Source organism: Pseudochaenichthys georgianus, unplaced genomic scaffold, assembly GCF_902827115.2.
Source record: "Pseudochaenichthys georgianus unplaced genomic scaffold, fPseGeo1.2 scaffold_167_arrow_ctg1, whole genome shotgun sequence".
Classification (NCBI taxonomy): Eukaryota; Metazoa; Chordata; class Actinopteri; order Perciformes; family Channichthyidae; genus Pseudochaenichthys; species Pseudochaenichthys georgianus.
In genome coordinates, this window is record NW_027262480.1 from 167,501 (window position 1) to 185,942 (window position 18,442).

Below are 18,442 nucleotides of genomic sequence, written 5' to 3' on the forward strand. Positions count from 1 at the left end.
ATGTAAACATATGTAGGTCCCCACAAGTATAGTAATGCTAGACCACACACACACACACACACACACACACACACACACACACACACACACACACACACAACATTCGACCACTTTATTTTGTTTTGAAAGCTGTAAACAGTTTAGAGATTTGAGAGTTCATGTAATTTGAAAGAAAACCAAACAAACACATTTCTTTCAGTCTCAGTTTTATTTGTTATTACATTTCAGATACAGCAGCTCTGCTTCGTATCAAAACAAAGAGTTCAAATAAAGAAATGGACGGCCCCGAGCCGGACACTCTGATACAGGTGCAGGCTGGGAAATAACACCTTGATATTTCATACCATAATAACATCTGGCAATATAACGGAAAAGTCTGGTTTTATACAACTCGGACACTTTCTTGTTCTCAACTACAGAACCTATTACTATATGAATCACCCTCTGGCTAGTGTTAGCTTAGCTTAGTTAACGGTGTGCTGATTCTCCATTTCAGGACGACAACATATCTTATAATTAAGATTCTGCGATGTCCGAATGGTGTTACATAAACAGATGTCTCCTTTTAAGACAAATCCTCGTGGCATCGTTAGTCACGTGTTGACCTGCTAGCAGAAGCTGCTTAAATACACAACATCTCTTTTCAGACAACAGATAGAAAAGTCTGACGCTCAGCGATAGCAGTGTCTTCCTGTTGGCCTGTACAGAAATATCAATTCAGTTACTTACATAACGAGGGACGAACCAATAAGGTGACAACGAGGGGTAAAAGGGAGTCATCAATGTACAAAATCACACAACGGGACAGAATATACAAAAGAAACCCTGACATGTAAAGCTCATCCAAATCTGCATCGACATCCTGTTTGTAAACACGGTTACATGTAACGACATTATTGCTTAACATTCAGTTATAGAGTTCTTCATTCGCCAGATTTGTATTCGACCTGGAGAAAACAGAAATACGTTGACGAAAGATGGAGGGAATATATTGATCTCATAACACTCAAATGTGCACGCACACACACACACACACACACACACACACACACACACACACACACACACACACACACACACACACACACACACACACACACACACACACACACACACACATTTCCCCCAGTGCAATACTTTACTGCATAGTTTCCTTATCTTTAAAGCATTGTCCATATTGCTCAATACTCACTATTGCCTTCATTATTGAAGTTACCTTGGTTGCTGATTGGCTAATGGTTGCACAACCCAAAAGAAACATTGTGACATCACAAAGTGACCAAATTCTGATCGGCTCATTTTCCGACAGGTTTTTATAAAGATGGCTCAGGACAAAAAGAGAGGGGGTCTTTGTTCCGGAGACTTTGACACGTGTTTGTGAAGAAAAGACATGAAGAAGTGGATTTCAAATAATAGGGGACCTTTAAATCTTGGAGCGATCCAAATAAAGAGTTATATTGACGTCCAATCTGCCCCTTTAAATATTAAGGAAGTGTAGTTATTTTGATATAAATGACATAACCCAGCTGTCATTGTCCAGTTAAGTGCCAGGACTAGGTGAAATGAAGCCATATATTTGAAAGTTAAACCTTAAGATCTTCATAAAGAAACCTATAGTCCACAGACAGGAAGTCAGATACAAACCGTTTTTTTAGTTTGGCCTTTCACATACATTTTCTTTGAAAAAAAAAAATATATGGATGATTAAAATGGTTATAAATATAAATGAAGAGTCTTACTTAAATATTATAATTATCCTAATTATCTTAATGTTGAAGTCTTAGCTGCAAGTTTAGCATTAATAAAAAAGAAAACCGTCAAAATGTCAACTTTCTTATAAAAAAAAAAGTACCTGCTTTTGTTGAGATAATTAGATTTAATGGGGATTTCAAACACTTACACTTCTTACAGTAAATGTCATTAAACCTTAACTGCTGCAGACAAACTGGCAGAAGACATAATGATAACAAACTGCAGTTCCCTGTCAGGCCAGCAGGTGGTGCTAACTGCTACATTAAAACGAGCTTATCTGTGTGGGGATGCTGTCTGCTGGTCTGGTCGGATGTGACTCATAATCACATATTTCTGCTGCTAGGTTTTATATTATATCTAAGATGTAGCTTCAGTAGGGCTGCTGCTTCTGGAAGTCTATTTCATCATTTTCTAGACAAAGTTTCTGAACACATTACCTCAAGGACTACACTACCCATAATGCTCAGCGGTCAGTGCTGTGGAGAAGACTCCAGCGAGGACTTTAAGTCAAAATGAAATCTCATTTTCCGAATGTTTTCTCTTTAAGGTTCATATGTCTGCAGGTGTCTTTTGGTAGTTTCTCAACATGTGCTTATTTATGTATTGTAGTCTTTTGTTGTTGTTTAGAATCAGTTCATGTTTGCTGGTTCGACTCGCGGATGAAAGGCCTATTTGTTGGACGTCATCTGACTTTTCCTGTGACAGAAAATGCTAATCGCCCTTTATTTCTTTGACAAAGTTCCTGAAAGATCACAACAACGATAAGAATCAGTTGACACCAAATGCTAACTACATGCAGAGTTGGGTGTAACGCGTTACAAAGTAACCGACAAAAGTAATATTATCGGAGTAACGGAGTAGTGTAACGCGCTACTTTTATAATTCAGTAATCACACTACAGTTACTAACATTGCCCCGACACGTGTTACTTCGTTACTAACTAAAATCAGGTTTCCGCCTCAGGTTTATATGTACGTAATCTGCGCGTCCACATCTCCACGTGCAGTGCTGCATAAACATGGCTGAGTCAGCGATAACTTTCGAGGGGTGGAGGTATGCCCATTATTTTGAGTTCTTCCGAAGAATAGACAGGAATGTGACGGTGAGGTGCAAACTGTGTCCAGGCCAGCAGCTGTTATCCACTGCTGCAAACACCACGTTAAACCTCAACAAGCACCTGCAAAGAACACATGCTAAGGTGAAGCTAACGCACAGCTATTTGTTGTTTGTTTACATCACGGAGTCTGTTCTTCTTCTTTGTTTTCCGGTTGTTGCCTGTTTTGAATGACGAATACACACTACCGCCGCCTGCTGGTAAGGAGAGTTATTGCCACTCACGCATGCGCAGTTCGTACGTGCTCGGCGAGTAAAGTAACGAGTAAAGTAACGAGTTACTTTATGTAGAGAGTAACGAAGTAGTGTAATATATAAAAAAAAATTAAAAGTAATATGTACTATATTACATTTTTTTAGTAACGACCCCATCTCTGACTACACGGTAATCAAATATCCAGTAAAACGGGCCGAGAAGAGAAACAGAAGTTACGTCTGGTGTCTTGTTTACAATGTTCTCAATCTGCATTACCCTGAGTGATGCATTCACTGACATCGAGTGAAGACAACAGACGACATGCAGCAGACATCATTACAAAACATGGACGTGGACATTTTACTCTGAGGTCGACGCTGTTTTGAGGAATGGCACACCTAACCTTGTTGATATAATAACGCCATGACTGTTTGTTGTAAATAATATATATATTGATTGTGGTGCTTTGAAATACTGAGATACTTGAAGAGGATCTGTGGGATTTGAATACATTTCTGAGTGATAACATTTAGTTTTTTCTTTTGTACTTATGGTCTCATAACTGTTTGTACATCCATGTGACATCCCTGTCGCCTACATATGCTGATAGCTTAGGTTGTTGTGAATACAAACATGTATATTAATTGATTGTGCAGCACAGGGTTCATGTTTTAAAAGCATGTCTACAAAGAAAGCCCAGGCGAGCCAAACGTGTGAAAAAGGGACTCGGACCTCAAAGGGTTAATGACAGAAACATCCCAAATAAAGCCTCACAGACGATTTGAAAGAATGCTTTCAGAACAAAAACTATCTTCATATCAAGATGTCTTTGTCTTTTGCTCATCCTTCAGCTTTTAGTTTCCACGTGTTTCAGAGTATCGTCTTTAGCTGTGATACACACACATTACTTCCAGTCAAACTAGATAGATGATAGCCTTATACTTAGTCCTTGATGCGGTGGCTCTATATTTACTTTACAACATGTTCTTAAACCCTATTGTTTAAGATCTAGGAGATAACTCAACGTTTCCAAAGACGGCAAACCTGGATTTTTGAATTTGGAGAAACGTGTCTTAAACATTTTTTATAAATAATAGTGCAGCCTTAAGGACATAAGAGATGTAACAACAACAAGCTCACCGTTGCACACGTTGTCAACCAGAACCTTTGAGATTTAAAAGCAGAGGAAGCTTTTATAAAAACCCTGAGCAGCTCCGAGTACAAACCGCTCCTTCAGGAGACGCTCAGACGTGAGATACGAGGTGGTGACGAACAGCGTGAGAAGTGGAGAAGTCAGAGGAGATCCGGGTCCTGCGTCCACAGTCTGAGCATCAGCGTCTTTTTTCAATCGTTCCCACAAAGAGAAAGCACGATGAACCCAGCGACTTCTCTCCGAGGGCTCCATCGCTTCCGTCCGAACGTTTCCAGTAGAACATATTTAAACTTTAAGAAAAGCACCGGTGACATCACTGCAGTGATTTCCGTTGTTTTAGACGGAAACTATAACAAAAAAAGACAGAAAAGTCGATTTCTTTGAGCCAAACGTTCCCTCCTGGCTTCCTAGTTCCCTTCCTGGTTTCCTTCCTGGTATCCTTACTGGTGTCCTTCCTTGTCACCAGCCTGGCTTCCTTCCTGGTTTCCTTCCTTGGTTCCTCCCCGGGTTTCCTTGTTTCCTCCCTGGTTTCCTCACTTGTTTCCTCCCCGGTTTCCTTGTTTCCTCCCTGGTTTCCTCCCTAGTTGCCTCGCTCTCTCAGAGGTCGCTGTGGTGCATGTTGAGCTCCATGTTGAGCTCCATGTCTCCTCCGAACAGTTCCCGGTACAGCGGAGGAAAGTGAGTCCTCACGATGTCGGGGTAAACGGCTCTGAACGCCGACAAGTTCTCCGAGTGACGACTGCACAGCGAACGCAACGCTGACACCTTACATCTGAGCTGAGGAGAGGAGTCAAGGAGGCAAGGAGAGGTGAGAAGTTGATGGAAGAAGAGAATAAACAAGAGAGGAGTCAAGAGGAGGAAGGAAGAGAAGATGTGACAAGGAGAAGAAATAATAGGAGAGGAATTAAGTAAGGAGAGGAGAGGAGAAAATAAAAGTAGGGAAGACAAGATAATGGAACAAGTGGAGGAAAGGAGACAAGGTGAGAGGAAACAAAAAATAAGAGGAGACAAAGGGAGAGGAAACAAGACATAAGAGGATACAAGGGGAGAGGAAACAAGCAAAAAGAGTAGACAGGGAGAGAGGAGAGGAGACAAGAGAAACAAGGATATGAGAGTTAGTTGTCACAAACATTAATGAAGGTCCTCACAGGTAAAGGATGTCATTAAGATGTGAATACTTTGTCGTGTACTTTTCTTATTGTTCGCGTAACGCTTTGAAGATCAAAGGGAAATGTGTGAGTTGTAGTTCAGCATCTCACCACCTGAGGGCAGTGTGAGACAACTCTTCTTCAGAGTTTAACATTCCACTTCCACTGAACAGTTTAATCATCACTTCTTCAAAAGACTATGTGTGTGTGTGTGTGTGTGTGTGTGTGTGTGTGTGTATGTGTGTGTGGTGTGTGTGTGTGTATGTGTGTGTGGTGTGTGTGTGTGTGTGTGTGTGTGTGTGTGTGTGTGTGTGTGTGTGTGTGTGTGTGTGTGTGTGTGTGTGTGTGTGTGAGTGTACCTTGCTCAGGGCTCCTTCCTCTCTCTGGTTTCTCTGCAGCACGTGTTTCAGAGCGAGCTCCGTCTTCTGCTGCAGTTTCTCCACCCGAAGCTTATCCTGCAGCCATGAGCGGTCTGCACACACACACACACACACACACACACACACACACACACACACACACACACACACACACACACACACACACACACACACACACACACACACACACACACAAACACACATACACACACACACACACACACACACACACACACACACACACACACACACAGTCACAACATGGAGGAACAGAAAGCAGTATTCAATGTTTACTTCAGAAATGAGCATGCTTGTCATATGTCTTTCTCCATAGAGGCTGCATCATCATGTTAATCACATAGATATCATATGCCTACAATAGAGTGTGTGTGTGTGTGTGTGTGTGTGTGTGTGTGTGTGTGTGTGTGTGTGTGTGTGTGTGTGTGTGTGTGTGTGTGTGTGTGTGTGTGTGTGTTTGCGTACCTGCAGAGAGCAGGATGTAGGCTGAGAAGAGAGCGAGTTCTTCCTCCGACAGACGCAGCGAACACATGCTCTCAGCGAAGTCAAACACTGAGGATATCAAGTCATCACAACCTGCACACACACACACACACACACACACACACACACACACACACGATGAAAAAAGAGAAGCACTCATGTTATGGAATACCCCGTCTCTCCTCTTGACGTCATGATTGATTGATTCTTTAGTGTCACCTAAAGCTTTGAAGACGTCCGGTCCGGCGAACTTCCCGTCGAAGAAGACGCTGTTGTTCTGAGAGTCGAAGACGCGACACATCCGCACTAACACCACCTCCAGAGAGCCTGCGGAGAGGCAAGGACACGGGGCAAAGGGAATCAGCCGTGTTCCTGCACATTAGGTAAAGTTCTCCTATCATAGTATGTTCAGGCATATTTTAAAGCTCTCAGATATATTCAAATGTATAAAGAACAGCTTTGCTCAGAATACCAACCGGATCATGCATTCCAGCCTCACCCTCTATTTCAGCCTGATCCCAAAGTGCTGATTCTGGGTCTACAAAGAGGGAGCGGAGCTAACGCCTGATCAGAACTCTCCCAGCAGAAACTCAGCTAACTCCATCATGTTCCAAACCACATCAAGGATTCTCTCTGAAACACTTTGGAGCTCAAACTCTTTCTGTCTCGCAGGGTTTCCACAAAGTGACTTCCTTTTTATTTCCTGCTTCTTCAAAGCCCGCCCACATTTCAGATATCACGTCGTATCGGACGCAAATCTGGATCAGCTCCGTTGTTCCCCCAAAGCAACGCGTTACCGTAACGCTGTTATGTTTGGCAGTAACTAGCACCCTAACGCATTCTCTTTTAAATTCAGTTACGGTTACTACACTACATTATTACTCCGTTATTTTGTTTATATAGTCTCGGCTCCCAGACGTTGGTGAGCGGCGCCAACAGCCAGGCGAACAGAGATGAGAACTGTAAGTACTTGAGTGAATGTACTTAGATACTTCCTGTGTCCCATGCGGAGACGGGCTGTGGGCGTGTTTGTGTTTACTAACAAGACTCTCATGGCGGCGGCGGCGGAGCTCAAGTCGAGTTTCTTCGCCTGGAGATATTCTCACTATTTCCCTTTTGTCGAGCAGAAAGAAAATAAAGTTTCTGTTAAATGTAAGTTGTGTGTGTGTGTCTGTGTGTGTGTGTGTGTGTGTGTGTGTGTGTGTGTGTGTGTGTCTGTGTGTCAGTGGTATGTCTATGTGTGTGTGTGTGTCTATGTGTGTGTGTGTTGTGTGTGTATGTGTGTGTGTGTGTGTGGTGTGTGTGTGTGGTGGGTGTGTGTGTGTGTGTGTGTGTGTGTGTGTGTGTGTGTGTGTGTCGTGTGTGTCCTGGCGGGTCAAAGATCCTATCTACTACAAAACAGTAATTGAAATCTGCAGAAAACAACATGCTGGACGAAGCCAGTAGCTCAGACCACAGAGACTCAGCCGAAGCCACTCCACTCCTCCTGCACCGAATTCAATAGCGGCTGGATTGTAACCGAGGGACTGCTGCCAGGGACAAGTCGATGAAGCCATTGCACGGTATGTTGTAGAACACAGGCAGCTATTGCTACGACTCCTATCGCTATTTCTTGATCAACAGATTGTATTATTCTCCAATTGCAATAAACAGACCTGAAATGAAGGCTAACCCTAACCCTAACCCTAACCCTTACCCTTACCCTAACCCTAACCCTAACCCTAAAACTAACCAAGTCTTCACCCTAAAATTAATGATCCTTATGGGGACCTACAATGTGTCCCCATAAGGGAAGCCAGTCCCCACACGTGACTATGTAAACATATGTAGGTCCCCACAAGTATAGTAATGCTAGACCACACACACACACACACACACACACACACACACACACACACACACACACACGCACACACACACAACATTCGACCACTTTATTTTGTTTTGAAAGCTGTAAACAGTTTAGAGATTTGAGAGTTCATGTAATTTGAAAGAAAACCAAACAAACACATTTCTTTCAGTCTCAGTTTTATTTGTTATTACATTTCAGATACAGCAGCTCTGCTTCGTATCAAAACAAAGAGTTCAAATAAAGAAATGGACGGCCCCGAGCCGGACACTCTGATACAGGTGCAGGCTGGGAAATAACACCTTGATATTTCATACCATAATAACATCTGGCAATATAACGGAAAAGTCTGGTTTTATACAACTCGGACACTTTCTTTGTTCTCAACTACAGAACCTATTACTATATGAATCACCCTCTGGCTAGTGTTAGCTTAGCTTAGTTAACGGTGTGCTGATTCTCCATTCAGGACGACAACATATCTTATAATTAAGATTCTGCGATGTCCGAATGGTGTTACATAAACAGATGTCTCCTTTTAAGACAAATCCTCGTGGCATCGTTAGTCACGTGTTGACCTGCTAGCAGAAGCTGCTTAAATACACAACATCTCTTTTCAGACAACAGATAGAAAAGTCTGACGCTCAGCGATAGCAGTGTCTTCCTGTTGGCCTGTACAGAAATATCAATTCAGTTACTTACATAACGAGGGACGAACCAATAAGGTGACAACGAGGGGTAAAAGGGAGTCATCAATGTACAAAATCACACAACGGGACAGAATATACAAAGAAACCCTGACATGTAAAGCTCATCCAAATCTGCATCGACATCCTGTTTGTAACACGGTTACATGTAATGACATTATTGCTTAACATTCAGTTATAAAGTTCTTCATTCGCCAGATTTGTATTCGACCTGGAGAAAACAGAAATACGTTGACGAAAGATGGAGGGAATATATTGATCTCATAACACTCAAATGTGCACGCACACACACACACACACACACACACACACACACACACACACACACACACCACACACACACACACATTTCCCCCAGTGCAATACTTTACTGCATAGTTTCCTTATCTTTAAAGCATTGTCCATATTGCTCAATACTCAACATTGCCTTCATTACGCTGGTTGAAGTTACCTTGGTTGCTGATTGGCTAACGGTTGCACAACCCAAAGAAACATAGTGACATCACAAAGTGACCAAATTCTGATCGGCTCATTTTCCGACAGGTTTTTATAAAGATGGCTCAGGACAAAAAGAGAGGGGGTCTTTGTTCCGGAGACTTTGACACGTGTTTGTGAAGAAAAGACATGAAGAAGTGGATTTCAAATAATAGGGGACCTTTAAATCTTGGAGCGATCCAAATAAAGAGTTATATTGACGTCCAATCTGCCCCTTTAAATATTAAGGAAGTGTAGTTATTTGATATAATGACATAACCCAGCTGTCATTGTCCAGTTAAGTGCCAGGACTGGGTGAAATGAAGCCATATATTTGAAAGTTAAACCTTAAGATCTTCATAAAGAAACCTATAGTCCACAGACAGGAAGTCAGATACAAACCGTTTTTTTAGTTTGGCCTTTCACATACATTTTCTTTGAAAAAAAAAAATATATGGATGATAAAATGGTTATAAATATAAATGAAGAGTCTTACTTAAATATTATAATTATCCTAATTATCTTAATGTTGAAGTCTTAGCTGCAAGTTTAGCATTAATAAAAAAGAAAACCGTCAAAATGTCAACTTTCTTATAAAAAAAAAAGTACCTGCTTTTGTTGAGATAATTAGATTTAATGGGATTTCAAACACTTACACTTCTTACAGTAAATGTCATTAAACCTTAACTGCTGCAGACAAACTGGCAGAAGACATAATGATAACAAACTGCAGTTCCCTGTCAGGTCAGCAGGTGGTGCTAACTGCTACATTAAAACGAGCTTATCTGTGTGGGGATGCTGTCTGCTGGTCTGGTCGGATGTGACTCATAATCACATATTTCTGCTGCTAGGTTTTATATTATATCTAAGATGTAGCTTCAGTAGGGCTGCTGCTTCTGGAAGTCTATTTCATCATTTTCTAGACAAAGTTTCTGAACACATTACCTCAAGGACTACACTACCCATAATGCTCAGCGGTCAGTGCTGTGGAGAAGACTCCAGCGAGGACTTTAAGTCAAAATGAAATCTCATTTTCCGAATGTTTTCTCTTTAAGGTTCATATGTCTGCAGGTGTCTTTGGTAGTTTCTCACCATGTGCTTAATTTATGTATTGTAGTCTTTTGTTGTTGTTTAGAATCAGTTCATGTTTGCTGGTTCGACTCGCGGATGAAAGGCCTATTTGTTGGACGTCATCTGACTTTTTCCTGTGACAGAAAATGCTAATCGCCCTTTATTTCTTTGACAAAGTTCCTGAAAGATCACAACAACGATAAGAATCAGTTGACACCAAATGCTAACTACATGCAGAGTTGGGTGTAACGCGTTACAAAGTAACCGACAAAAGTAATATTATCAGGAGTAACGGAGTAGTGTAACGCGCTACTTTTATAATTCAGTAATCACACTACAGTTACTAACATTGCCCCGACACGTGTTACTTCGTTACTAACTAAAATCGGGTTTCCGCCTCAGGTTTATATGTACGTAATCTGCGCGTCCACATCTCCACGTGCAGTGCTGCATAAACATGGCTGAGTCAGCGATAACTTTCGAGGGGTGGAGGTATGCCATTATTTTGAGTTCTTCCGAAGAATAGACAGGAATGTGACGGTGAGGTGCAAACTGTGTCCAGGCCAGCAGCTGTTATCCACTGCTGCAAACACCACGTTAAACCTCAACAAGCACCTGCAAAGAACACATGCTAAGGTGAAGCTAACGCACAGCTATTGTTGTTTGTTTACATCACGGAGTCTGTTCTTCTTCTTTGTTTTCCGGTTGTTGCCTGTTTTGAATGACGAATACACACTACCGCCGCCCTGCTGGTAAGGAGAGTTATTGCCACTCACGCATGCGCAGTTCGTACGTGCTCGGCGAGTAAAGTAACGAGTAAAGTAACGAGTTACTGTATGTAGAGAGTAACGAAGTAAGTGTAAATAGATAAAAAAAAATTAAAAGTAATAGTACTATATTACATTTTTAAGTACGACCCCATCTCTGACTACACGTAATCAAATAGTCCAGTAAAACTGGGCCGAGAAGAGAAACAGAAGTTACGTCTGGTGTCGTGGTTACAATGTTCTCAATCTGCATTACCCTGAGTGATGCATTCACTGACATCGAGTGAAGACAACAGACGACATGCAGCAGACATCATTACAAAACATGGACGTGGACATTTTACTCTGAGGTCCGACGCTGTTTTGAGGAATGGCACACCTAACTTGTTGATATAATAACGCATGACTGTTTTGTTGTAAATAATATATATATTGATTGTGGTGCTTTGGAAATACTGAGATACTTGAAGAGGATCTGTGGGATTTGAATACATTTCTGAGTGATAACATTTAGTTTTTTCTTTTGTACTTATGGTCTCATAACTGTTTGTACATCCATGTGACATCCCTGTCGCCTACATATGCTGATAGCTTAGGTTGTTGTGAATACAAACATGTATATTAATTGATTGTGCAGCACAGGGTTCATGTTTTAAAAGCATGTCTACAAAGAAAGCCCAGGCGAGCCAAACGTGTGAAAAAGGGACTCGGACCTCAAAGGGTTAATGACAGAAACATCCCAAATAAAGCCTCACAGACGATTTGAAAGAATGCTTTCAGAACAAAAACTATCTTCATATCAAGATGTCTTTGGTCTTGTTGCTCATCCTTCAGCTTTTAGTTTCCCACGTGTTTTCAGAGTATCGTCTTTAGCTTTGATACACACACATTAACTTCCAGTCAACTAGATAGATGATAGCCTATATACTTAGTCCTTGATGCGGTGGCTCGATATTTACTTTACAACATGTTCGTAAAACCCTATTGTTTAAGAATCTAGGAGATAACTCAACGTTTCCAAAGACGGCAACCTGGTTTTTTGAATTTGGAGAAACGTGTCTTAAAACATTTTTTATAAATAATAGTGCAGCCTTAGGACATAAGAGATGTAACAACAACAAGCTCAACCGTTGCACACGTTGTCAACCATAACCTTTGAGATTTAAAAGCAGAGGAAGCTTTTATAAAAACCCTGAGCAGCTCCGAGTACAAACCGCTCCTTCAGGAGACGCTCAGACGTGAGATACGAGGTGGTGACGAACAGCGTGAGAAGTGGAGAAGTCAGAGGAGATCCGGGTCCTAGCGTCACAGTCCTGAGCATCAGCGTCTTTTTCAATCGTTCCCACAAAGAGAAAGCACGATGAACCCAGCGACTTCTCTCCGAGGGGCTCCATCGCTTCTCGTCGAACGTTTCCAGTAGAACATATTTAAGACTTTAAGAAAAGCACCGGTGACATCACTGCAGTGATTTTCCGTTGTTTTAGAGACGGAAACTATAACAAAAAAAGACAGAAAAGTCGATTTCTTTGAGCCAAACGTTCCCTTCCCTCCTGGCGTCCTAGTTCCCTTCCTGGTTTCCTTCCTGGTATCCTGACTGGTTCCTTCCTTGTCCACCAGCCTGGCTTCCTTCCTGGTTTCCTTCCTTGGTTCTCCCCGGGTTTCCTTGTTTCCTCCCTGGTTTCCTCACTTGTTTCCTCCCCGGTTTCCTTGTTTCCTCCCTGGTTTCCTCCCTAGTTTGCCTCGCTCTCTCAGAGGTCGCTGTGGTGCATGTTGAGCTCCATGTTGAGCTCCATGTCCTCCTCCGAACAGTTTCCCGGTACAGCGAGGAGAAGTGAGTCCTCACGATGTTCGGGGTAAAACGGCTCTGAACGCCGACAAGTTCTCCGAGTGACGACTGCACAGCGAACGCAAACGCTGACAACCTTACATCTGAGCTGAGGAGAGGAGGTCAAGGAGGCAAGGAGAGGTGAGAAGGTGATGGAAGAAGAGAATAAACAAGAGAGGAGTCAAGAGGAGGAAGGAAAGAAGATGTGACAAGGAGAAGAATAATAGAGAGGGAATTAAGTAAGGAGAGGAGAGGAGAAAATAAAAGTAGGGAAGACAAGATAATGGAACAGTGGAGGAAAGGAGAACAAAGGTTGAGAGGAACAAAAAATAAGAGGATACAAAGGAGGAGGAAACAAGACATAAGAAGGATACAAGGGGAGAGGAAACAAGCAAAAGAGAGTAGACAGGGAGTAGAGGAGAGGAGACAAGAGAAAACAAGGATATGAGAGTTAGTTGTCACAAACTTAATTAAGGTCCTCACAGGTAAAGGATGTCATTAAGATGTGAATACTTTGTCGTGTACTTTTCTTATTGTTCGCGTAACGCTTTGAAGATCAAAGGGAAATGTGTGAGTTGTAGTTCAGCATCTCACCACCTGAGGGCAGTGTGAGACAACTCTTCTTCAGAGTTTAACATTCCACTTCCACTGAACAGTTTAATCATCACTTCTTCAAAAGACTATGTGTGTGTGGTGTGTGTGTGTGTGTGTGTGTGTGTGTGTGGTGTGTGTGTGTGTGTGTGTGGTGTGTGTGTGTGTGTGTGTGTGTGTGTGGTTTGTGTGTGTGTGTGTGTGTGTGTGTGTGTGTGTGTGTGTGAGTGTACCTTGCTCAGGGCTCCTTCCTCTCTCTGGTTTCTCTGCAGCACGTGTTTCAGAGCGAGCTCCGTCTTCTGCTGCAGTTTCTCCACCCGAAGCTTATCCTGCAGCCATGAGCGGTCTGCACACAACACACCACACACACACACACACACACACACACACACACACACACACCCACACACACACACACACACACAACACACACACCACACACACACACAACACCTACACACACACACACACACACACACACACAAACACACACCCACACCCAGTCAACAACATGGAGGAAACAGAAAGCAGTATTCAATGTTTACTTCAGAAATGAGCATGCTTGTCATATGTCTTTCTCCATAGAGGCTGCATCATCATGTTAATCACATAGATATCATATGCCTACAATAGAGTTGTGTGTGGGTGTTGTGTGTGTGTGTGTGTGTGTGTGTGTTGTGGTGTGTGTGTGGTGGTGTTTGTTTTGCCGTACCTGCAGAGAGCAGGATTAGGCTGAGAAGAGAGCGAGTTCTTCCTCCGACAGACGCAGCGAACACATGCTCTCAGCGAAGTCAAACACTGAGGATATCAAGTCATCACAACCTGCCACACACACACCAACACACACACACACACACACACACACACGATGAAAGAAGAGAAAGCACTCATGTTATGGAATACCCCGTCTCTCCTCTTGACCGTCATGATTGATTGATTCTTAGTGTCACCTAAAGCTTTGAAGACGATCCGTCCCGGCGAACTTCCCGTCGAAGAAGACGCTGTTGTTCTGAGAGTCGAAGACGCGGACACATCCGCACTAACAAACCACCTCCAGAGAGCCTGCGGAGAGGCAAGGGACACGGGGCAAAGGGAATTCAGCCGTGTTCCTGCACATTAGGTAAAGTTCTCCTATCATAGTATGTTCAGGCATATTTTAAAGCTCTCAGATATATTCAAATGTATAAAGAACAGCTTTGCTCAGAATACCAACCGGATCATGCATTCCCCAGCCTCAACTCTATTTCAGCCTGATACCAAAGTGCTGATTCTGGGTCTACAAAGAGGGAGCGAGCTAAAGCCTGATCAGAACTCTCCCAGCAGAAACTCAGCTAACTCCATCATGTTCCAAACCACATCAAGGATTCTCTCTGAAACACTTGGAGCTCAAACTCTTTCTGTCCTCGCAGGGGTTTTCCACAAAGTGACTTCCTTTTATTTCCTGCTTCTTCAAGCCCGCCCACATTTCAGATATCACGTCGTATCGGATGCACATCTGGATCAGCTCCGTTGTTCCCCCAAAGCAACGCGTTACCGTAACGCTGTTATGTTTGGCAGTAACTAGCACCCTAACGCATTCTTTTTTAAATTCAGTTACGGTTACTACACTACATTATTACTCCGTTATTTTGTTTATTTAGTCTCGGCTCCCAGACGTTGGTGAGCGGCGCCAACAGCCAGGCGAACAGAGATGAGAACTGTAAGTACTTGAGTGAATGTACTTAGATACTTCCTGTGTCCCATGGCGGAGACGGGCTGTGGGCGTGTTTGTGTTTACTAAACAAGACTCTCATGGCGGCGGCGGTGGAGCTCAAGTCGAGTTTCTTCGCCGTGGAGATATTCTCACTATTTCACTTTTGTCGAGCAGAAAGAAAATAACGTTTCTGTTAAATGTAAGTTGTTGTTGTGTGTGTGGTGTCTGTTGTGGTGTGTGTGTTGTGTGTGTGTGTGTGTGTGTGTGTGTGTGTGTGTGTGTGTGTGTGTGTGTGTGTTGTGTGTGTGTGTGTGTGTGTGTGTGTGGTGTGTGTGTGTGTATGTGTGTGTCGTCTGTGTGTGTCCTGGCGGGTCAAAGATCCTATCTACTACAAAACAGTAATTGAAATCTGCAGAAACAACATGCTGGGACGAAGCCAGTAGCTCAGACCACAGAGACTCAGCCGAAGCCACTCCACCCTCCTCCTGCACCGAATCAATAGCGGCTGGATTGTAACCGAGGGACTGCTGCCAGGGACAAGTCGATGAAGCCATTGCACGGTATGTTGTAGAACACAGGCAGCTATTGCTACGACTCCTATCGCTATTTCTTGATCAACAGATTGTATTATTCTCCAATGCAATAACAGACCTGAAATGAAGGCTAACCCTAACCCTAACCCTAACCCTTACCCTTACCCTAACCCTAACCCTAACCCTAAAACTAACCAAGTCTTCACCCTAAAATTAATGATCCTTATGGGGACCTACAATGTGTCCCCATAAGGGAAGCCAGTCCCCACACGTGACTATGTAAACATATGTAGGTCCCCACAAGTATAGTAATGCTAGAACCACACACACACACACACACCACACACACACACACACACACACCCCACACACACAACATTCGACCACTTTATTTGTTTTGAAAGCTGTAAACAGTTTAGAGATTTGAGAGTTCATGTAATTTGAAAGAAAACCAAACAAACACATTTCTTTCAGTCTCAGTTTTATTTGTTATTACATTTCAGATACAGCAGCTCTGCTTCGTATCAAAACAAAGAGTTCAAATAAAGAAATGGACGGCCCCGAGCCGGACACTCTGATACAGGTGCAGGCTGGGAAATAACCCCTTGATATTTCATACCATAATAACATCTGGCAATATAACGGAAAAGTCTGGTTTTATACAACTCGGACACTTTCTTGTTCTCAACTACAGAACCTATTACTATATGAATCACCCTCTGGCTAGTGTTAGCTTAGCTTAGTTAACGGTGTGCTGATTCTCCATTTCAGGACGACAACATATCTTATAATTAAGATTCTGCGATGTCCGAATGGTGTTACATAAACAGATGTCTCCTTTTAAGACAAATCCTCGTGGCATCGTTAGTCACGTGTTGACCTGCTAGCAGAAGCTGCTTAAATACACAACATCTCTTTTCAGACAACAGATAGAAAAGTCTGACGCTCAGCGATAGCAGTGTCTTCCTGTTGGCCTGTACAGAAATATCAATTCAGTTACTTACATAACGAGGGACGAACCAATAAGGTGACAACGAGGGGTAAAAGGGAGTCATCAATGTACAAAATCACACAACGGGACAGAATATACAAAAGAAACCCTGACATGTAAAGCTCATCCAAATCTGCATCGACATCCTGTTTGTAAACACGGTTACATGTAATGACATTATTGCTTAACATTCAGTTATAAAGTTCTTCATTCGCCAGATTTGTATTCGACCTGGAGAAAACAGAAATACGTTGACGAAAGATGGAGGGAATATATTGATCTCATAACACTCAAATGTGCACGCACACCACACACCACCACACACACACCACCACACACACACCACCACAACACACACACCCACACATTTCCCCCAGTGCAATACTTTACTGCATAGTTTCCTTATCTTTAAAGCATTGTCCATATTGCTCAATACTCACTATTGCCTTCATTATTGAAGTTACCTTGGTTGCTGATTGGCTAATTTGCACATCCCAAAAAAACATTGTGACATCACAAAGTGACCAAAATCTGACCAGCTCCTTTTCAGACAGGTTTTTCTAAAGATGGATCAGGAAGAAAAAAGAGAGGCGGTCTTTGTTCCTGAGACTTTGACACGTGTTTGTGAAGAAAAGACATGAAGAAAGTGGATTTCAAATAATAGGGGACCTTTAAATCTTGGAGCGATCCAAATAAAGAGTTATATTGACGTCCAATCTGCCCCTTTAAATATTAAGGAAGTGTAGTTATTTTGATATAATGACATAACCCAGCTGTCATTGTCCAGTTAAGTGCCAGGACTAGGTGAAATGAAGCCATATATTTGAAAGTTAAACCTTAAGATCTTCATAAAGAAACCTATAGTCCACAGACAGGAAGTCAGATACAAACCGTTTTTTTTAGTTTGGCCTTTCACATACATTTTCTTTGAAAAAAAAAATAATGGATGATTAAAATGGTTTATAAATGAAGAGTCTTACTTAAATATTAAATCCTAATTATCTTAATGTTGAAGTCTTAGCTGCAAGTTTAGCATTAATAAAAAAGAAACCGTCAAAATGTCAACTTTCTTATAAAAAAAAAGTACCTGCTTTTGTTGAGATAATTAGATTTAATGGGGATTTCAAACACTTACACTTCTTACAGTAAATGTCATTAAACCTTAACTGCTGCAGACAAACTGGCAGAAGACATATGAATAAACAACTGCAGTTCCCTGTCAGGCCAGCAGGTGGTGCTAACTGCTACATTAAAACGAGCTTATCTGTGTGGGATGCTGTCTGCTGGTCTGGTCGGATGTGACTCATAATCACATATTTCTGCTGCTAGGTTTTATATTATATCTAAGATGTAGCTTCAGTAGGGCTGCTGCTTCTGGAAGTCTATTTCATCATTTTCTAGACAAAGTTTCTGAACACATTACCTCAAGGACTACACTACCCTAATGCTCAGCGGTCAGTGCTGTGGAGAAGACTCCAGCGAGGACTTTAAGTCAAAATGAATCTCATTTTCCGAATGTTTTCTCTTTAAGGTTCATATGTCTGCAGGTGTCTTTTGGTAGTTTCTCACATGTGCTTATTTATGTATTGTAGTCTTTTGTTGTTGTTTAGAATCAGTTTATGTTTGCTGGTTCGACTCGCGGATGAAAGGCCTATTTGTTGGACTCATCTGACTTTTCCTGTGACAGAAAATGCTAAT

At 42.2% G+C, this 18,442-nt stretch overlaps 1 protein-coding gene and 1 pseudogene across 1 annotated transcript in view; both read right to left on the reverse strand.

The window, feature by feature from the left end:
• LOC117441316 (nuclear receptor ROR-alpha A-like) overlaps window positions 1-4,466 on the reverse strand; it is a 7,829-nt pseudogene extending 3,363 nt beyond the window's left edge.
• The window catches only part of LOC117441317 (nuclear receptor ROR-alpha A-like), a 34,284-nt gene continuing 20,111 nt past the window's right edge, over window positions 4,270-18,442 (reverse strand). Inside the window, exons 7-10 of the mRNA XM_034077507.2 lie at window positions 6,463-6,570; window positions 6,226-6,336; window positions 5,722-5,834; window positions 4,270-4,991 (exon numbers count right to left, since the gene is read on the reverse strand). Coding sequence (XP_033933398.1) covers window positions 4,812-4,991; window positions 5,722-5,834; window positions 6,226-6,336; window positions 6,463-6,570 — 512 coding nt within the window. The 3' untranslated portion in view covers window positions 4,270-4,811. The remainder of the gene's footprint in view (window positions 4,992-5,721; window positions 5,835-6,225; window positions 6,337-6,462; window positions 6,571-18,442) is intronic.